This window comes from Jaculus jaculus, chromosome 19 (assembly GCF_020740685.1).
Source record: "Jaculus jaculus isolate mJacJac1 chromosome 19, mJacJac1.mat.Y.cur, whole genome shotgun sequence".
NCBI lineage: Eukaryota > Metazoa > Chordata > Mammalia > Rodentia > Dipodidae > Jaculus > Jaculus jaculus.
In genome coordinates this window covers 44,563,175-44,585,268 of record NC_059120.1, presented here as the reverse complement: position 1 = coordinate 44,585,268, position 22,094 = coordinate 44,563,175, and the positions used below count along the sequence as shown (strand labels likewise).

The 22,094-nt window shown below is 42.9% G+C and overlaps 1 protein-coding gene and 1 pseudogene across 3 annotated transcripts in view; one reads left to right on the top strand and one right to left on the bottom strand.

The window, feature by feature from the left end:
- The first annotated feature begins 1,853 nt into the window (after positions 1 to 1,853).
- Positions 1,854 to 22,094, top strand: part of Gpsm2 (G protein signaling modulator 2) — a 52,191-nt gene continuing 31,950 nt past the window's right edge. Inside the window, exons 1-2 of one of the 3 annotated variants that reach the window (XM_004659054.2) lie at positions 1,854 to 2,014; positions 14,910 to 15,208. In XM_004659054.2, the coding sequence (XP_004659111.1) occupies positions 15,153 to 15,208 (56 nt within the window). In that variant the 5' untranslated portion in view covers positions 1,854 to 2,014; positions 14,910 to 15,152. Of the gene's footprint in view, positions 2,015 to 2,309; positions 2,397 to 14,909; positions 15,209 to 22,094 lie in introns of those variants that run through there. The other 2 variants (XM_045138500.1, XM_045138501.1) reach the window with 2 other exon arrangements.
- Positions 6,122 to 7,572, bottom strand: LOC101609471 (annotated as a pseudogene).

Here is a 22,094-nt window from a genome sequence, read left to right as displayed (position 1 = left end):
TTGCAAAATAACTCCAAACGCATGTACCACATTATGTATCTGGCTTTACATGGTTACTGGGGAATGGAACCTGGCTCCTTTGGCTTTGCAGGCAAGTACTTTAACCATTAAGCCTTCATGTATACTTTTTGAAATATAATTTAAAAGATAATTCAATCCCAGTGATTTAGGAAGATGGAAGTACTAATATCAGAGGTAGAAAGTCACATATGTAAGAGATAAGTAAGAGAAGACATGCAGGAAAGAATTCGTGATTCACTGTGGTTACGCTGAATTTGATAAACTTCCATTGTAGCTAATTGTATTGATACTCACAAAGAATTTACAGGCAAGAAGGAATTATAATACCTACCTCAGAAATAGGATAGCCAGCCAATTCAAGCTGCCTTTAAGAACCTGGTATTAAGCATGTTTTTAATAACAACAATCAGTACCACGTATTGAGCAGCTTCTGTGTGTCAGGACCTATGTTAACCATTTTATAAGCCTTGCCCTCCTGAAGCATCAAAACAGACCTTATTAGAAGAGGGCCTATTATCTGTGCTTTACAGGCGAGGAAGCTAAGGCTAGAGAGGATAGGTAACTTGTTAGAGGTCAGTGAGTCTGGACGTGGCAGAGTTGAAACTCAGATCTAGGTTTATTGCCACTAACACCGTCCCTTTAAACAATCTGCCATGCCACCTACTGAAGGAGAAATGTTACTTGGAACAGTGAATATGACCATTTCCCGGGAAATACTGAAAGCAGGATTATTTAACATATATTCAACCGTATAAGCCATTTTATTTCTGAGGAGAACGAGCCATTGAACAAATAATTTAACCAAAATCAACAGATTCTGCACACCAGAGAAAACTCTAATTTGAATTTTTGGGTTTTTTTTTTTTTTTTTTTTTTTTTGGTTTTTCGAGGTAGGGTCTCGCTCTAGCCCCGGCTGACCTGGAATTCGCTATGTAGTCTCAGGCTGGCCTCAAACTCACAGCGATGCTCCTACCTCTGCCTCCTGAGTGTTGGGATTAAAGGCGTGCACCACCATGCTAGACAACTTTGGGTATTTTATGAAGACCAAACTAACTCCTCCAATTTTTTTTGATCTTGATATAAACAAGTGAATAAAAATAAAGCTTATTAATTCCTTGTACTTTGGAATGTAACTGCGGAAATTGCCACTCAATTTTCCTAGGAACCAGCGATCCTGCAGTCAAAAGAAGTTTGCTTTTCCAACCTCTGGAAAAGGCCAGGATTGCGACCCGGGGCTCCAGGACTGAGGCAGCCTTGTTCACCCTTTCACACGGGCCCCTCTGTTCCTTGCACAGAGGCCTCATTTTCTTACAGCTCCAGCATCAGCGGCTTGGAAGACTTTCTCCAGGGCGGGACCGAGCCTAAAGGAAAGAGGCCCCGGATGGAGGATGGTGGTGGAGGGGGAGGACGATGCTCATCTTTCAAAGAAGACTAACGCTGGACCCTGAGCGACCTCTGGATGATGCTCATCGCTCCAGCTTTCCGGATCCGAAGAGGAACTAAGAGGACAGTTAGCAATAATGCGGTGCTTGGTGGCCGAGAGTATGTCAAGAAGTCAAGGGGCACCAAGCCTCACGGGTTGCCCCAGCTCAATTTGGCACACTCAGGTCCTGGGACGGAGAAAGCAAACGCGGCCGGGAGCTCGGCCCCGCCCCATGCCCGTAGCCCCGCCCCTCCGCCATCGCCATTGGTCAGTCCAAAAGACGCGGGGCGTGGTCGGTTTGAATGGGGAGCGCCTGAACCCGCGCGCGCAGGCGCAGAGGAGCGCAGGCGCCGAGGGTCCCCTCCCGCGGGTCTGGCTGAGGGACTCCGGTCAGGGGAGTGGGAAACCGTGGCCCACGTGACCCGCCGGGGGGCGGGCGCAGGGAGAGGGGGCGCGCCGGCCTCCCGCGGTGCCCGTGCCAGGCTGGGAGCCCGAGGTGGGCAGAGCCGCCTGGGGGACGACGAGCCGTGAGCCTCCTCCAGCCTGCGGGCCCCCGCGGAGCCGCGGGAGGTGAGTGTGGCCTGCGGGGCGGACCGGGCTCCCGGGCTGGGGACCGGCGGGGAACCTTTGGCCCGGGTCCGAGCGCTCCAGTGCTTTCTGCTTGGAAGTTTTGAAAGCGAAGGTCGGGCTTCAGAACTTCGATAGTTTAGATTATATATATATATATATATATATATATATATATATATATATATATATATATATGAAGGGAAAATGTATAGTAGGATGCGGTGACTTCTGAGCGTAACCGGCCGTCGACTTTGTCCCCGGGTCCCGTGTGGCATCTGATGCCATCCATCCCTTGTCGTCGGACGCCTGAAATCTAAACCGGGCACTTGAGATGTGAACTTGAGTGGAATTTGAGGCACCGACCCTGTCGGCGTTCTTATTGGTAAATTGAAGTTGGTAGTTGCTGGGGGGGGGGGGGAGTATTAAACGTGAAATGTTGAGACCCTTTCCTGAGATCTTTAGACTATCTTCAAATAAAAGGTGGGGCTAATTAATTCCCTTGTAACTGATAATCCATTGAGTAGTTTTAACTTGTATCCCTCGATCTCCTGTCGAAACGAGTTAAGGATGGAACATTTTGTTTGCCTTGATGCATAATTTAACCGTACCGCACAATGAAAAGAAGTAAGTAGGTTCTCGGCTTTCTTCTCCGTGCTTTGTGTTGGAAGTTAATGTCAGCAACCGGGCAGCATTTTCAAGCTGTGGTTTCAGAAGGGTACCCCGATGATGCCTCGTGGTACTCACCGTGATGGCTTTTGATAAATACCACTTTTGCATTGGTCTTGGCTACTTAAGGGCACCTGCGGTTGATTGTCCTGAAGTAACAAAAGGGTTCGTTGACATAGTGTGTAGAAGGAGGGTGAGGGCTCCGCGCTGCAGGGCATTCTGCCTGACCTTATCATGAATTCGTTTAGCAAGCCATTTCTCTGGCTATTGTTTATAATGTAAGGAGTGGACTGACTGCTTATGAAGTAAAAATATGTTATTGTAGAGTTAATCAGATAGGCAGTTTAAGGGATTTTTCTTTTATTAAGTCAGACATGTATATATAACAAATATATTGTAATATGAACCTGACACTTGATACTACGTGAATGACAATATAATGGGATGCAATTTTTTAATTTATTTTTATTTGAGACACAGAGAAAGGGAAAGAAAGATATATAGAGAGAGAGGGAGACAGAGAATGGGCGCCCCCAGGGCCTCTAGCCACTACAAATGAACTCCAGACGCATGCACTACCTTGTGCATCTGGCTTACGTGGGACCTGGAGAGTTGAACCTGGGTCCTTAGGCTTCACAGGCAAGTGCCTCTTTTTGCTAAGCCATCTCTCCAGCCCTGGGATACAGTTTTGTTTTGTTTTGTTTTGTTTTTTGAGTTAGGGTCTCACTCTGGCCCAGGCTGACCTGGAATTAACTATGTAGTCTCAGAGTGGCCTCTAACTCATGGCGATCCTCCTACCTCTGCCTCCTGAGTGCTGGGATTAAAGGCGTGCACCACCACGCCCAGTTTATATACAGTATTTTTAACAGTGGTTTCCTTTTTCCTAACCCCCAGTACTGGGGATTGAACCCAGGGGCATGTGCATACTAGGCAAGTGCTGTAGCACTGAGCTACATTCTTAGCTTTGTTTTTGTTTTTGGTGTTTTGAGGAAGGGTCTGGCTCTAGCCCAGGTTGACCTGGAATTCACTATGTAGTCTCAGGCTAGCCTCAAACTCACAGTAATCTTCCCACCTCTGCCTCCCCAAGTGCTGGGTTTTAAGGTGTGTGCTACCACGCCCAGCTTCTTTTAATTTTTGTTTTGAGACAGGGTCTTGCTGAGTTGCTCAGGCTGTCTGGAACTTGGAATCCTTTTACCTCAGCCTTCCAAGTAGCTGGCATTACAAGTGTGGCACTAAGTGACCTTTTCTTAAGCATAAAATATTTCTAACATTTAATGTAAAATGAAGTTTTGTAGCTAGTTCTCTATAATTCTGAAACTGTAAACCTGAGATAGATTTACTCTCAATTTATTCTAATAGTCATATTCTGTTTTATAATAATAGCTATTATTACTATTACACATTATTGAGCACTTTTGGTATGATCCAAAGCAATGCATTGATTTAAGTACTTTAAAAATTATTTATTTATTTGGTACAGATAGAGGGAGGGAGGAAGAGAGAGAGAGAGGGAGAGAATGGGTACACCATGGCCTCTAGCCACTGCAAACCAACTCCATATGCATGTACCACCATGTGCATCTGGCTTATGTGAGACCTGGACTGTGAACCTTGGTCCTTAGGCTTCACAGGCAAGTGTCTTAACCACTAAATCATCTCTTCAGCCATTTAGGTACTTTTAAAATCATATCCCTGATCATAACATGTTCGGTAACTATCATGTGCCTGCACCAACTCTGGGAATTTAGCTTTTAAAGAGCATGTGCTTAATAAATTACTGGTGGGATTCAAACCATGGCAAGGTTCCAAAGCACAGACTAATTTATGTTTGTCTATTTAAGTCCCCATATGCCCAGGTCCCATGTGTGGAACATTTTTCTACTTAAAGATGCCTATAGGTTTTGTGTCTTATTGTAAATTGTGTAGACATATTTCCATTGTCTAAGTACTGTCTTGCTTTCATTGTGATCTTTTTTGGTTTTTTGAAGTAGGGTCTCGCTCTAGCCCAGGCTAATCTGGAATTCACTATGTAGTCTCAGGGTGGACTTGAACTTGCAGTGATACTCCTACCACTGCCTCCAGAGTACTGAGGTTAAATGCACGCACCGCCATACCCGGCTTTTCATTACCATCTAAATTAACATTTTCAATATTCCTTTAATTGTCATCTGTCTACAAACAGGAGTGAAAGTTTTCTGAATTTTTCATGCATGTGAATATACTCTTTACTATGGAGCAGAGATGCATTAAAGTCTAGTTTTCTCATTATTAGTAGATTTTTTTTTTCTTTCATAGTCCCAGGGATCAAACCCAGATCCTTGCCCTCACTAGGCAAGCACCCTACCGCTGAGCCATCCCAGTATTAGAGCATGTTTGCTGCTTCGAATTCCTGTCTTCTTCTCAGACAAGAAATCAAAGAAGACTTGTTTGTTGGATCTATTATGTACAAAGCAGTGTGCTTGGTGTTCTGAGAGGACAGAAGAAACTCAATTCAATAACTGCTTTTGAAGGTTTTGAGCAGTTTTTCTCTCCTATGTTTCCTCATCCTACCCCTTATTGCTGCCAGCTAATCTTTCTAACACAGATCTAACTTAGCTATTTCTTTGTTGAAAACCTGCGAGGTTTCCCGTCATACAAACGCACTGCCAAATTGTGCTCCAGCCACACATTCAAAGTCCCACAGTCTCTGTTCCGCCTTATAGCTGACCCAGCATGCTTGACCCGGAGCACAGTGTGTGCATCCCCGCCTCCTTGCTCTCGCTTGAGCCACTTTGCTAAATAGAACACCTTTCTGTTCATCTAAGAAGACACCATCCTTCAAAATGTGTGCAGTAAGATGTCCTGGCTTCCAAAAGTTTTCTTTTGTTCTTTATTTCCAAGCAGAGAGAGAGAGAGAGAGAGAGAGAGAGAGAGAGAGAGAGAACGGGCCTCCAGGGCCTCTACCCACTGCAGATGAACTTTAGACACTTGCACCACTTTGTGCCTGTGGAGTTATGTGGGTACTGGGGAATCAAACTCAGGTATTAGGGCTTGCAGGCAAGCACTTCAACCACTAAGCTGTCTCTCCAGTCCATCTTTTGTTCTTTTTAATTAGAATTCTTTTGATACCATCTCAACACTGTTGAACTGTATTGAAACATTTATTTTCCCATAGAAGGTGATTAATAACTTTTTTTTTTTGCCAGTTCATACATTTTTATTGAGCCTTTCAGTTTACATTGTAAGGTACAAGGAAAAACAGTTCTTTTTAATATTTTACACAGCTATAGCAAAATACATGGGACTATATGACTTATAAGGGATTACATTTCTTAAAAACTGGGATCAAGTAAACAACAATGAATTTGCCAGTTGACACTTCCCATATAATAGTAGTAAGCTCTAGTTGGTTATATAAGTTTTGATGCCAAGTCTTATCATTGTTGCTAATGTCTAGACCTCTGAAGCACTGCTATTTCAATCAATATCTACTAATTCCACTTCAAAAATGAGTTTTGCATTTGGTGGAATTTTGGCATCAGGTTGTCCTTTCTTTCCATGAGCCCATTCTGGTTCAATCTCTAGTCGAGCCTTTTCTCCTTTACTCATAGTCAAGAGCGCTTCATCCCCGCCTCTGATAACCTTGCCTACTCCAACCTTAAAACTTAAAGGCTTGGCATTTTTCTTCTTCTTTGAGCTTGTTTGAATATTGGTATCAAAAACAGTCCCATGCTGTACTGTTCCTGTGTGCCAGCAGTGAACAACATCTCCCTTTTAGGGAAAGTTTGTTTTATCTCCTTTGTTAAGAACAGATTTTGTATATTTTGGTGGACCCTCATCCAGATATTCCTCAGATTTCGTGTCTTTGGGTTTATCTTCACCAATCTTCACATTTTTCACTTGCTCAGATACTTTACTTATGCTTTCAGTACCCTTGAAACGCTTACTTTCAAAAGGATGGTTATAGGCTATAACCAAATGGTCCTTATTAGCTGTTTTAGCTACATTTTTAATGTTTCCTAATAATTTATGCTCTGCAAGAAACGAATCTGAACTGTGATCCTGCAGAAACTTGATAATGTCCTTCCTGGGCAGCTGCTCACTGCGTAGCTGCTCCACGGTCCACGCCCGCTGCGGAACGGCCGCCGCTATCTTCCCCCGCTGCCGCCGCCACTGCACTGAGCCAGCCCGGCCATGGGGCGGTGATTAATAACTTTTGAGAAGGCAGGATCATGATAATATTTCCTATGAAGAATCCTAAATTCTAGGAACCCTTTTTGATTTTTATAATCTTTTGCATTTGGTATTTATTTCTGCTTAAAAATATGCTTCAGGGCTGGAGAGATGGTTTGGCAGTTAATGCACTTGCCTGCAACGCCAAAGGACCCAGGTTTAATTCCCCAGAACCCATGTAAGCCAGATGCACAAAGGCGCACATGTGTCTGGAGTTCGTTTGCAGCAGCTGAAGGCCCTAGCATGCCCATTCTGTCTCTTTCTGTGTCTCTCTTCCTCTGTCTCTAATAATAATTAAAAATAGAAAAAAATGTTTTAAAATGCTCTTTATACTGATTTTACCTTTTAAAAGACTTTTCTGTGTGAGAACAGATTTAGTGTCACTTACTAAATGAAAATGTCCAGTAGAAGGACCGTTTCTATTTCACCGTTGTACTTACGTTATCATGCATACGTGACTGAAGCTGATGGTGGACCAATATCCACAGTGAATACTTCTGAGACCCGCGGTCTTTAACCCTTGAACAGTACCTCACCGTCTTTCCTTGTATAAACATACATGTGATCAACCTTGACTTACAATTTAGGCATAGAACGAAGTTACCAATAGCTAATAAGAAAACATAGCAGTAGACTGTGACAGAATTTTCAGCATGTCTACTCTTGTGCTCTGGAGCCATCAAGTCGAACAAGGGTTACCGGGAATCAGGGACCACAATACTGTGACACGTGGTAATCAGGGTGGCAGTTAGTAAGTGGCTAGAGGGCAGTGGCGTAGACAGCATGGACGCAGGGGGAACTGTGTGGAATTTCATCATGCTTTTCAGCATGGTGCATAATTAAGATCTTAGGAATTATTTATTTCTGGAATTTCCCATTTCGTGTTTTGAAACTACAGACAACTGAAACCAAGTAAAGGAGTCTAAGATAAGGGAGGATGTGGTAATAAGTGACTCTGGACCCTGTTCTTTGATGGCTTAGTAACCAGGTTTGCTTGCTTTCTTTCTTTTTATTTTCATTTTTGGTTTTTCTTTTTTTTAATTTTTTTGTTTATTTTTATTTATTTGAGAGCGACAGAGAGAGAAAGAGGCACATAGAGAGAGAGAGAATGGGCGCGCCAGGGCCTCCATGAACTCCAGATGCATGCGCCCCCTTGTGCATCTGGCTAATGTGGGTCCTGGGGAACCGAGCCTCGAACCGGGGTCCTTAGGCTTCACAGGCAAGTGCTTAACTGCTAAGCCATCTCTCCAGCCCTCAGTTTTGGTTTTTTGAGGTAGGGTCTCACTCTAACCCAGGCTGACCTGGAATTCACTATGTAGACTCAGGGTGGCATTGAACTCATGGTGATCCTCCTACCTCTGCCTTCTGAGTGCCAGGATTAAAAGCATGTGCCACCACATGTGGCTTTGTTTTCTTGAGGCAGTGTCTTACTCTAGCCCAGACTGACATGGAATTCACTATGTAGGCTGTCCTTGAACTCATGGCAATCCTTCTACCTCAGTCTCCTAAATGCTGGGATTATTGCCTGGTTTGCAATCTTTCTTTTACCATCAAAGAAATGTCCTCTGGCTTCCACACATGTGCACCCACACACAGTCAGAGTTTGAAATAAAGGTGCCTTTCTAAATGTATTTGATATTCATCATAACGACTCATAGGAATTAATTTGGAACATTTGGTAACTCCAGATTGATTTGTAATCTGTAATTTGTTCTAATCCATCCTTTGAAGCCAGGCATGGTGGCACACACCTTTAATCCTAGCACTTGGGAGGCAGAGGTAGGAGGATCGCCATGAGCTCAAGGCCACCCTGAGACTACATAGTGAATACCAGGTCAGCTTTGACTAGAGCGAAACCCTACCTCAAAAAAAAAAAAAAAAAGCAAAAAAAACCCAAAAAACTAATCCATCCTTTGAGCCTTATACTGTTTACTTAGTTGATAGTCACATCTTAAAGTTCTCATTCTGTTCATTTCTTTTTTCTTTTCTTTTTTTTTTTTTTTTTTTTTTTTTTGGTTTTTCAAGGTAGGGTCTCACTTCAGCTCAGGCTGACCTAGAATTCTCTATGTAGTCTCAGGGTGGCCTTGAACTCACGGTGATCCTCTTACTTCTGCTTTCCGAGTGCTGGGATTAAAGGCATGTGCCACCACACCTGGCTTTCTGTTCATTTCTTTTCCCACACTGAGGATCAATCCTAGGGCACTGCGCAGACTAAACACGCACCTCTGAGCTAAGTTTTATAATGTGCGTTTCTTTTTTGTTTTGGTTTTTGAAGTAGAGTCTCACTATAGCCCAGGCTGACCTAGAATTCACTATGTAGTCTCGGGGTGGCCTTGAACTCTCAGCAAGCCTCCTACCTCTGCCTTCTGAGTGCTGGGATTAAAGGCGTGCGTCACCACACCTGGCTTATAATGTGTGTTTCTAGCACTTACACAGGTATGTTGTGCAGGTAAGGAGAACCACAAATGTGGCCACTACTCCATGTCTGAAAGACAGCATTGCAAAGCGCACCTTTCCATCCTTTGACTCTTACATTCTTTCTGCCAGCACTTCCACAACGGTCCCTGAGCCATGGAGGGTGTGGTAGAGATGTCCCAAAGACCTCTTACCCGTTTTTGAAATGAATCCTTGACCTTTGCCTGTCACATCCCCTCGGTGGGCCCTGTGCATTTTTCAGTCCTCAGACATGATAAGTGCCCAGCCGTTCTTGGATCTGACTACCCTCATTGTAGTACTGGTTTCTCACACCAGCACTGTGTTCTAATGTCAAAATACGTTTCCTGGCCTGTAGTCGACTCCTGAACACCTGCCACAATAAACTCAGGCCTTAGTTGTCTCGGGTAATCTCTGGAGGGCTTTGTGTCCTGTGTCCTTTTGCCTTCCACACATTCCCCTCATACTTCCCTGTGCTAACTTCCTGCTCTTACTGCTTTGTTCTCTGCACTTGCCAGCTTATTCTCACTTCATCTTTCAAATAAAGTAGAATCCGACATAGCAGTTTGAGGTGCTGGGGATGGAGCTCCGTGCTATAGCTTGCTTAGCATACGTGAGGCCATGCGCTCACTCCTTCCCATGGGGTTGGGAGGACACTGGATTAGGTGACAGCCCACATTTAGACCATCCAGAAATAAGTTGGTGTCTACTTCCAGATACATAATTTGACAGAAAACAACCAGTTTACCTAAGGTAGTTGAGTTTATTCTGGAAGTGGATATTTTAGCATCCTACTTTCATTACCCCCATAATTACTAGGATGTGTGTATATTGCTGTAGCTTGTATTTTGAATTCTAGTAATAACAGAATGTTTTTGATTCTTCCTCATAGTTTTCCTGTACATGCTAATAAAAGGCTATTGTATCTTGAAATATTACAACTTAGAGAGAGGCTGAGAGAATTTGAATATTGTGCTTTTGAGGCAGTTAATAGGCTATGAAAAATGGAACGAATTTAGATGACCTGTCTTAAAGGCAAGAAAAGTAAGTTATTATCTGATAGGTGTTACCAATTTATGTAGATCCTTGAATGAAAGAAGCAGACTAAAAATTATTGTCATTTAACTTGCAGTCTGTAGCAGATAGTTTAGATAACTTCATAGTGGTCCCTGTTATGTACTTTGTAAATTTCTTACTGTCAATGGAGAAAATCTGGGGCAGGATTTCTTTGATGGCTTAGTAACCGGGGTCCTTAGGCTTCACAGGCAAGCGCTTAACCGCTAAGCCATCTCTCTAGCCCTGAATTAACATTTTAAATCATTAGTAAAATGTGAAATTTCATTTTGATCTCATAGATTAAGAAAATACCTAACTGTAATTTAATTTTAATTAAATGAACCCTAGTGCCTTTCCTTTTCCCTCGCTTTACAAATTAACAAGCTAACCCTCATGACGAGCAATGGAAGACAAGGTGGCCAGGTTAGCTGTTATGTAATCTAGGTACACTCTGAGCTATTGTCTGTACATCCTCACTAAATCCCTCTAGTAATGTTTTTCAGTGAGAGAGAGAGAGAGAGTGGAATTCTGGGGGAGGGGAAGGAAAAGAGATTTGTTGGGTTAATAGCTGTGACCTGTCTTTTTTTTGTTTTGTTTGTTTTTGGGTTTTTTTTTAATGCTGGGATTAAAGGTGTGCACCACCATGCCCAGCATCATCCGTTCTTAAGTTATTGTTGGACAAAAGAAGGAGTAAGAGGAATACTATTTTGTGCTTACTATATGCCAAAGTGATTATTGATATGAAAACCTCATTTCCTGGGAAGCCTTGCCAGTACTCCTGAGGTTGGTACTGCACATCACCAGCACAGCTCTGGGTGTTAACTATTTGCAGTCTGGCTGTGCTCTAGCTGTGGTGATTTTAGGAGGTAAAATGCAAGAAGCATTAGGCTTTATGCACAAGGCAGTGGAAGGAAAACCCACGACAGCTGGGTAGAAAGGAAGAGATTGGTCAAAGTACAAAATCAGTATTAGCGATTCTGTGACTTTTCATGAGTGTGGTATTAAGATACTGGACTGTCTCACCTGTAAGGAATTGTTGATATATCGCTCGAATGTTTGCATATCTTTACTTACATGTCTCTCAACTTCTACTGCAAAGGTTCTAGTTTCCATCTGATGTGGTGGAATTTCCATGTAGTACGCAGGGACATACACTCATTTCTGCTGATGCTGTTTAGGATGTAGCTTGCTTCTTCAGTCACCGAATTTATGTCATCACTTCTCAAAATTTCTCAGTCTGTGTCCCTTAAGGTTTTGTCTATCTTTTTCTTCTGATGCCCTTATTAGATTTATTTTAGAGCCTCTCGTCCTGTTCCCTTCTCACTCACCTGCTCTGTAGTAGTTTTCTTCTGTTTCTTTTCTTTTTTAAATTAAATTAAATTAAATTTATATATTTGAGAGAGAGAGAAGGAGAGAGAATGGGTGTACCAGGGCCTTCAGCCACTGTAAATGAACTCCATACACGTGCGCCACCTTGTGCATCTGGCTTACATGGGTCCTAGGAATTGAATCGAGGTCCTTTGCCTTTACAGGCAAGCACCTTAACCACTAAGCCGTCTCTCCAGCTCATAAATTTGTTTTGAGGCAGGGTCTCGCTCTAGCTCAGGCTGACCTGGAATTCACTATATAGTGTCAGAGTGGCCTCGAACTCTCAGTGATCCTCCTATCTCTGCCTCCCCAGTGCTGGGATTGAAAGTGTGCGCCACCACGCCTGGCTTCTGTTTCTTTTCTATTACTCTGCTGCTGAACTAGTGCATTAACTTGTTCATATCAATCTTTCTGGCAAAAGCAGGTGTGGTGGTTTGATTCAGGTGTCCCCCATAAACTTAGGTGTTCTGAACGCTAGGTTCCCAGCTGATGGAGATTTGGGAATTAACGCTTCCTGGAGGCAGTATATTGTTGGGGGCGGGCTTATGGGTGTTATAGCCAATTTCCCCTTGCCAGTGGTTGGCACACTTTCTTGTTGTTATTATCCACCCTATGCTGGCCAGGGGGTGATGTCTACCCTGTGCTCATGTCATTGTTTTCCCCTGCCACCGTGGAGCTTCCCCTCAAGCCTGTAAGCTGAAATAAGCCTCTTTTTCCCAGAAGCTGCTCTTGGTTGGGTGATTTCTACCAGCAATGTGAACCTGACTGCAACAGTAAAGTGGTACTGAGAAGTGGGATTGCTGCTAGACACCTGACTGTGTGGCTTTGGCCTTTTGGAGCTGATTTGCAAGAGGAATGTGGAAGGTTTTGAAACCTTGCCTAAGAGATGCCTTGCAGTGCTTTAAGTACAGTTTGATGGACTGTTCTGGTCAGAGTTCAAAGACCTGAATGCAGTAAGAACTGTGGACTGTGAGGTTTGGCTTATGAGGGTGAGAAAGAGCTTTGCTTGGTCTGGGCCAGCAGTTTGTGTGACACGCTTGCGGTTATGACCGTGTCCTGAGTTGTGCAGGGTTGCTTTGTGTAGAAATGAACTGGTGTGAGCAGAGGGATATGGCACAGAAAAAATGAAGTGTTTGGGCCTAAACTGCTGCCCATTCACCTGAAAATTGTTTGAGAGATTACCACCTTTGAGATTGGGCCAGCTGTGAGTAGCCTAGGTGGAGGGGTGGAATTGGAATGCCAGAGATTTATTGCTGGTTAGAATTATTGGACTTGGAGATTTGTCACTGGCTAGAGTTGTTGGACTTGTAGCTACAGAGTTTGGTGTTTGCCCTGTTTAAATCATGAAATTCTTGAGTATTTCTTTGCTATGCCCAATGCCATCTTTTGCAGTGTGAATGGTTATTCTGTGCCATTGTAGGGTTTTTGAGGGTATTTTTTGGTATTATGGCTCAGTTAAAAGATCTTGGACTATGGGGATGTATGAATATTATTAGAGTTGATAAAAACTATGGGGACTTTTAAAGTTGGACTGAATGCATCGTATTTTAAATCATATATGGTTTTCAGTTTATGGGGGCTAGGGGTAGAATGTGGTGTCCACCATAAACTTAGGTGTTCTGAATGCTAGGTTCCCAGCTGCTGGGGATTAGGGAATTAATACCTCTAGGAGGCAGTGTATTGTTGGGGGCGGTCTTATGGGTATTATAGCCAGTGTCCCCTTGCCAGTGTTTTGCACACTCTCTTGTTCCTATTATCCACCTGATATTGGCCAGGGGGTGATGTCTATCCTCTGCTCATGCCATCGTTTTCCCCTGCCATCACGGAGCTTCCCCCTCGACCCTGTAAGCCAAAATAAACCTCTTTTATCCCGCAAACTGCTCTTGGTCAGGTGATTTCTGCCAGCAGTGTGAACCTGACTACAACAGTAGGAATAATAAATTGACAGTCCAAGTGCCCATCAATGCAGAATGAAAATAAAATTGGTATACAGTAGAATGCGATACAGCAAGTAAGCATGCAGAGTGCAGCTGTGTGCACCAGTAACTGAGATGACTCAGAAACATAACACTGAGCAAAAGCACAGAACATGGAGTAGTGGGTTACTGGGGGCTGTGTATGTATTTGTGGGGGTCGAGTCATAGAGACAGGCCAGGGAGTGGTGAACAAGCTTTGTTTTGGGATAACCTGAGCGAGGGAAGGAAGGTAATAGTTAAGTTGGGGTACACAGGAGACTTACAAGGTGGTGGTAATGCACTTCGTCTTCTAATTTGTAGTGCTAAATGTTGGGATGTGGTGTTCTTTTCAGCACACATGCATTTCCTAAATTCTTTTTTTTTTTTTTTTTTGAGGTAGGGTCTCACTCTAGCCCAGGCTGACCTGGAATTCACTATGGAGTCTCAGGGTGGCCTTGAACTCTCGGAGATCATCCTAACTCTGCCTCCCAATAGCTGGGATTAAAGGCGTGCGCCACCACGCCTGGCCCCTAAATTCTTTTTTTATCTGATCACTATCCATGCAAGGTTTCTTTCTTTTTTTCTTTCTTTCTTTTTTTTTTTCCGAGGTAGGATTTCACTCTAGCCTAGGCTGACCTGGAATTCTGTATGTAGTCTCAGGGTGGCCTTGAACTCACAGCCATCCTCCTACCTCTGCCTTCTGAGTGCTGGGATTAAAGGCATGCGCCACCATGCCGGCTTCATGCAAGTATTTTAGAGGCCTTAAAGATAGGATGGATATAGACTTTGAAAACAAATGAATGCCAATACAACTTAATTATCAGCACAATGTCTTTGAAGAAACAGACTTACAGCATTTAATTGCTTATTTAAATAATTTATTGGCTTTTCTCTTGATGTGTTAATAGCAGTTTTTAAGAACTCAAAGTATCATAATTTTAAGATATTTATATGATACATGCCTTTCTCCTATGATTGCTTATAATAGAAAATATTCATAAGATTATCAACGTGCAGTTTTGAAACCATCTCTTAGGTCCACATCCTTAGGCTCCATGGTTGCGGCTCAGCCCGCTGCTGTTTCCTGTGGGGACTGACTGAGCAGTCTGAGGAGGTCGCTGTATGATTATATACAGCTCAGGGTTACTGTAGGTTATTCTTTGAAAGTGGGACTTCAAGCAAAGCTTCTTGTATTCCTTTTGCAGAAATGTTGCTGAAGTGCTGCTGAAAGGGCCAGAGATGCAAGGATTTGGGACCCATTTTGAACCTTTAAGCTGTCTGACATTGACCTCCTTTCATTATTAATAAAGAAGAAGCAGGAGCTTAGGGTGTATTAACACCACTCATTAATGTACTAACCGGACAATGGTCTGCAAACTCCTCTGCATGAGAAAGAACTGGATTGGCACAAAATAATTTCTGTTTTACTCAGCTTATAATATGCCTCAATGGAGGAAAATTTGATAAGCATGAGGGAAGACCATTCTTTTCATGTTCGTTACAGGTAAGACTACTTTTTTTTTTTTAGTGGATGACTTTTAATCCTTATGTAAACAATGTATTTAACTCCTGACCATTTCAGATTTCAACTTGAAAATACTCAAGATATACCGACTGTACTTAGAATTCATCCATAAGCAGACTTTGTTGTAGTAATTGCTTTTGTATCCTTTCTGTGGAAGAGTGTTAGTGGAGAGTAACTTTGCACTGTGATTATTAATATTCCCTGGAAGAATTTATGAACAACTACTTCATATTTTATAAACTTTTATACATTGTAAGTATACAGATGGATATACCTCAAAACTCTTTGGAGGTAAAGGCAGATTTTTCTGTGGTCGGCTGAAGGAACTGGCTGTTTTGCAGTTTTTAAACGGTGATCCTGAGCAGGATCTAACTACACCAGAGCTGCCGTGTGCTGTATTGTCATTCTTCCTGCTCAAGACCAGTGTGGTGTGGTGTGGTTTGGTGTGGTTTGGTTTGGTAGGGTCTCATTGTAGCACAGGCTGACCTGGAATTCACTGTCAGGCTGGCCTCAAATGCATAGTGATCCTCCTACCTCAGCCACCTGAGTGCTGGGATTAAAGGCGTATACCACCACACCCAGCTGACAATGTTGTTTCTTAATTATACCTGTCTGCTAGGCATCCGTCTGGGATGCTTTGTCTTATACATGTTAAAAAATAAAATAAAATGGTGATCTTTCAATCTTTCATAGGTGAACTTTTTGTTTGTTTCTTTTTTTTTTTTGAGGTAGATTCTCACTGTAGCCCAGGCTGACCTGGAAGTCAGGTTGGCCTCAAACTCACAGCGATCTTACTATCTCTGCCTCTGGAGTGCTGGGATTCAAGGCATGTACCACCACACCCAGGATTTTTAGATTTTTTGAAGTAGGAGTCTCACTGAACCAGGCTGTTCACTCTGTAGTCCCAGGCTGGCCTCAAACTCACAGCAATCCTCCTGCCTCTACCTTGAAAGTGCTAGGATTAAAGGTCTGTGCCACCATGCCCAGGCATAGGTGGGTTTTTATTTTTATTAAATATTTTTGTTTATTTACTTATTTATTTGATAGAGAGATAGAGAATGTGTGCACCAGGGCCTCTAGCCACAGCAAATGAACTCCAGATGCATGCACCACTTTGTGCATCTGGCTTACATGAGTACTAGGGAATCAAACCTGGGTCCCTAGGCTTTGCAGGCAAGTGCCTTAACCACTAAACAATCTCTCAAGCCCTAGGTGACCTTTTAAACAAAGGATTATTAAATAAAGTTGGGACATGATACCAATAGCCAGGTTAATATTCAGTGATAATTTTTTTTTTTTTACTGCCTGTGAGTCTTGTTTTTATTTATTTTTCTCAATTTTTATTAACATTTTCCATGATTATAAAAAATAACCCATGGTAATACCCTCCCCCCTTCCCCTTTGAAATTCCATTCTCCATCATATTGCCTCCCCATCTCAATCAGTCTCTTTTATTTTGATGTCATGATCTTTTCCTCCTCTTATGATGGTCTTGTGTAGGTAGTGTCAGGCACTATGAGGTCATGGATATCCAGGCCATTTTTTGTCTGTAGGGAGCACGTTGTAAGGAGTCCTACCCTTCCTTTGGCTCTTACATTCTTTCTGCCACCTCTTCCACATTAGACCCTGAGCCTTGGAAGGTGTGATTGAGATGTTACTCAGTACTCCAGTCACTTCTTTCCAGCACTGTGATACCTTCTGAATCATCCCAAGGTCACTGCCATCTGAAAAGAGAAGATTTTCTACCCAAAGTGAGAGTAGCATTAATCTAAGGGTATAAATATTAAGAGAAGTGCTTACTGGGCAATTTGATGCACATAGTATATACACTTATCCAGACATCAGCAGATGTTACACCACTAGGGCTCATGACTACCCCTGTTTTAAGTTTTCAATGTCAGGGATGTATTCCCCCCCATGGAACAGGCCTCCAGTCCAATTGGAGGACAGATGGTTTCCACCATGACAGATGTGCCACTATTGCAACTGTTGGTCAGTGATAAAATATTAATTACACTTCTGATAGAATAGGAACACAGCAAACGTACTTAAGTTATTGTTATCTCATATTTAGTCTAAATAGCTCTGGTCATTGCCCAAATAAACACTAGACTTTTGTAGATGGGTGTCTGTCTCTCCTCTCCCTCCCTCCCTCGTTTCTCTCTCTCTCTCTCTCTCTACTGAGGATTGAACCTAGGGCCTCTGGCATGTTACGCAAGGCTCCCCAGATATCCTGAGTGAAGGTGTTGGCTACTGAGCCCTACATGTCTTACTATGTCTAGTATACAGGAGCTGTATTGCCTTATTTGGGGGTCATAGCCCTGAATTTAGAAGACCAAGATCTGGAATTTTCCTATCCAGAAGTGGGCAAACTACACATAGCAGCAGAGCCTGAGAAGTAGGGGAGCTAAGTCCTGGCATTCCCAGCCCAGGAGTGGACTGGCTGCCTCAAGCCGCAACCTAAGGAAGAAACAAACTAAAAAGTTTAAGCCATTAGTAAACCCACCGCATCTATTGTCATTGACTTTTTTTTTTTTTCCTCAAGGTAGGGTCTCACTCTGGCCCAGGCTGACCTGGAATTCACTGTGTGATCTCAGGGTGGCCTCGAACTCACGGTGATCCTCCTACCTCTGCCTCCCAAGTGTTGGGATTAAAGGCGTGCGCCACCACACCATATTCTTATTTTTTTGAGAGAGAGTGAGAGAGCAAAAGAGAGAAATGAGCATGCCAGGGCCTCCAGCTGCTGCAAACAAACTCCAGATGCATGCTTCTCCTTGAGCATCTGGCTTATATGGGTCCTAGGGAATTGAACCTGGGTCCTTTGGCTTTGTCAGCAAGTGCCTTAACACCTAAACCATTTCTCCAGCCCATCATTGGCATTTTTATTGAATAGCCAAAAACCAGTAATAGTGAACCAGTACTACCTTGTGTGAGTGAAGGGTAAGGAACTTTTGACTTTAGATCATCCTTAAACATTTGTTAAAGGATTTATGGTTAATGATCTGCTGGACTCTGCTGATCCAGAAAAATCTCTCCCTCCCTCCCTCCCTCCCTCCCTCCCTCCCTCCCTCTGAGCCCACCTGTTGTCATAACAGATCTGTGGGCCCACAGTTACTGGCCTCATTGTCTTCAACGCTATGGTCAGCACTTAGACAGCTCTCAGTCAATAGTCCAATCAAGTCACTGTGGAAATTGAGGCAAGAGCATAGCTTAAGGTCTCAGCATGTCTAAGTATTATATGTCAATATTGGTCATCTAGCCGGGCGTGGTGGTGCACACCATTAATCCCAGCACTTGGGAGGCAGAGGTAGGAGAATTGCCGTGAGTTCGAGGCCGCCCTGAGACTCCATAGTGAATTCCAGGTCAGCCTGAGCTTGAGTGGGACCCTACCTCGAAAAACCAAAAACAACAACAAAAAACCAAAAATTATTGGTCATCTGTGCTGTCCAGGCCAGAGGTACCAGAGAAGAGGAAACCATGTCACATTGCTTTAATCAGGTGGATTTCAGAGTTGTCAGATTAGGGCAAGTTACAAGTTAGGAATTTAGCATCTCCCAGCAATACTCTCAGAAAAGTTATTGGTAATATCCCTAAAAACATTTCCACAGTTCTCTCCCATATTTCATTCTTACAGTTCATTCCCATAGTTAGTTCTTATAGTTCATCCCCACAGTTTATCATTATATGAAGTAGATGGTTCATGCTCGGGCATAGTGCCAAGGAATCTTAGAAGGTAAGGACAAATATATTAAAAATAAAAGGTGTTGCTGAGCATAGTGGTCCACTTGTAATCTCAGCATTCAGGAGGCAGGAATATTACTGTGAGCTCACAGCTAGCCATATTGATTTCCAGGCCTGTCTGGGCTATAGAATAAGACCCACTCTGAATGAATGAATGACGATGAGTATTTTCAAATAAAGAAGAATGGAAGGTCTTTCATTGAAGATGAGCTTTCAATGTGAAACATCCTCAAACCTTTTAAGCTGGATTCCCTCCAAACCTGGAAGTTCTATATACTTTTCTCTTTGCTCTCTATCTAGCAGGAAGGACTGCCAATTTACTCTCCTAAACATTTCTTAGATTCATCTGCAGTCTCCCACCGCTGCACTACGTCAGTCTTCAGGATCTTTCCTCTAGACTTCCCCACTCTTCATTCTTCTTTTGCCTTTTTTTTTTTAAAACTAATTTGCCACTGGGGCACGGTGTGAAAACAAAGACCTAACCATGCAACCTTCCTGCTTAATGCCCAAGATAGCCACAGTGACACTGGTAAGCAGAGCCAAGCTAACACAGCAGCTGGGGATTCTGCTGCCTCTGTTTCCGCGCCCTGCCCTCTCTCTGCCCTTCCTGCCGTGCACGCCGGCACACCGCACGCTCCTGAGTCTCGGTGTTTTTGCTCATGTGACCTGAATTCCCTTTCGGTTTTCCTAGTTTAGCTAATTCGACTTAATATCTGGGTGCAGCTCAGAGATTATCTCCTGCTGGAAACCGTTTCTACACGCTGCTCTGACCAGGAGCCCCGTACTGCACTTACGTTACTACCTGTTCTTGTTTCTTTCTCAGCGCAAACCGTTCCAAAACTCAGTGTCTGTTTCTGTGGCTGGCTCTCCTCAGCTGTTCCTTCTTTCTCACACTGTTGGTCTTAGGGTAGTCTTGCTGCTTAGCGTGTTGTAGTAGTACGTATGCCCATGGCACTTCATGAAGAACAATTCTCAGACGAGCCACTAAGATGTCCAGCTGTTTTTTTTTTTTTTTTTTTTTTGGTCATTGTGAAATGATATGCTCCCTGATATTGTACAAAAACCATAGGTAAGAAGGTGAAATCAGAAGACCTCGTGTCTGTCTTTTTTCTGTAGTACAGCCCAGGTGCTACATACATTGCTGTAGGGCTCACCAAGGGAAACTTAAACATCTGTAACTCGCTTCAGTAAAAGTAGACGAGGAAGTCCCTGGCTTCATCGGTTGTGTTGAGTCAATGTCTGTAGATGATTTCATTTTTGTGTAATCGCAGGTAATGATTTGAACCTCTTATGTTGGTATGGTCTAGTGTAATAAGTTCCTCTTCTTCTGTAGTAAATATTTAGCAGGTAATGTTTTATCCACCTGGTTCTTTCATTATAGAAGTCCTTGTCTATTCCTGGAGGAGTTTCTATGGTACATTGACTGCAACTTTGAAAGGGAGTATTTCCTTGGCTATAAAAAACCTCCTAGGGAATATTTTATGAAATATTTTGTACCCATTTGGGCAGATGTATATTTACAGCAAAATGGAGTTCATTTCTAAACCTTGGAAATTATGATTGCTTTTAGGGACTTTTTAGGTATGAAAATGATTTTACACATACATGTGTGTGTGTGTATATATATATATATATATATATATATATATATATAGACATACATATATATATGTATATGTGTACATATGTATGTATATGTGTATATGTGTACATATGTATGTATATGTATATGTGTGTATATATATATGTATATATATATTTATTTGTGGATTTTTGAGATGAGATAGGTCTAGCTGTATGCCCAGGCTAGTCTTTTTTTTTTTTTTTTTTTTTGGTTTTTCAAGGTAGGGTCTCACTCTGGTCCAGGCTAACCTGGAATTAACTCTGTAGTCTCAGGGTGGCCTTGAACTCATGGCGATCCTCCTACCTCTGCCTCCCGAGTGCTGGGATTAAAGGCGTGCGCCACCACGCCTGGCCTGCCCAGGCTAGTCTTGAACTCCTAAGCTCAAGTGATCCTACCTCTCCCTTTCAAATGCTTATGATAATATGTTTTTGGAAAAGATTTGCTTTTTAGAGATACATGCTGAATATTTATGAGTGAAATTATATATTTTTCTGAAATTTATTTCAAGATAATCTGAGGCTGGAGGTATGAGGAGTAGAGGTGATGTCTTGATGTCACTGTAGTGGCAGTTGCTGAAGTTGAAAGAGGACACAGTTTGAATGTGTCCCCATAGACTAGAGTGTTTTCTTAAACCGCGTAGCTTGGATTTCTAGAAGTGTGGCTGGAAGCGGTAATACTGTGGGTAGATCCTGGAGTCCAGCCCTAAGGTGTGTCTGGGGGCAGATCTGATTTACAGCCCAAAGGTATGCAGAGAAATGAGTTCTGCCTGGGTTCCTGCTGTTCTGCTGCAGGTTTCTGCTGGCTTGTGGTGCTGGCTGTTTGATGATATCTCTCTGCTTGGATCTGTGAAAGGGAGCCACCTTCTACCATGATGGAACTGCCCCTGGATCCATAAGCTTCAAATAAATCCCTTCCTCCCATAAACTGTGTGGTCTGGAAGTTCATCCCAGTGATATGTTGTACTTTAAAAGAAATGTGATTTTGGTATTGAATTCATCAGTTTTTCCAGATAATGTATTGGTTAATTATACTCATTCCTGGGGTTTGGAATGTGGTATAGTTAGTAGAGTGCCTGCCTGGCATGCATGAAGCCCTGGAAGCAACCCCCAGGACCACGTAACCCAGGGAGGTAGTGCCCATCTTTATCCACCAGGAGGGAGGCAGAGGTGGGAGAATCACAAGTTCAACATTGTCCTTGACTATGTAAGAGGTTTCAGGGCCAGTCTGAGCTATAGAAGACCCTGTCTCAAAAAAAAAAAAAAAAGAAAAAAAAAAAAGAAAGAAAAATTCTTTCCTGAAGACCTGTTTGAGTGGTGGAAAGGTCACAGGATTTAGAAACACAGACTTGCATTTTCTCAGCTGTGCCATCACACAGCCAGTCACATAGTCTCTCTGAGCTTCATTTTTCCTTCCATATGATACCTGTTTCAAAGAGTTACATCTTAGAGGTATTGAAACCACTTTTAGAACCACGGGCTGGACCAGATGTCTGCTTCGTAA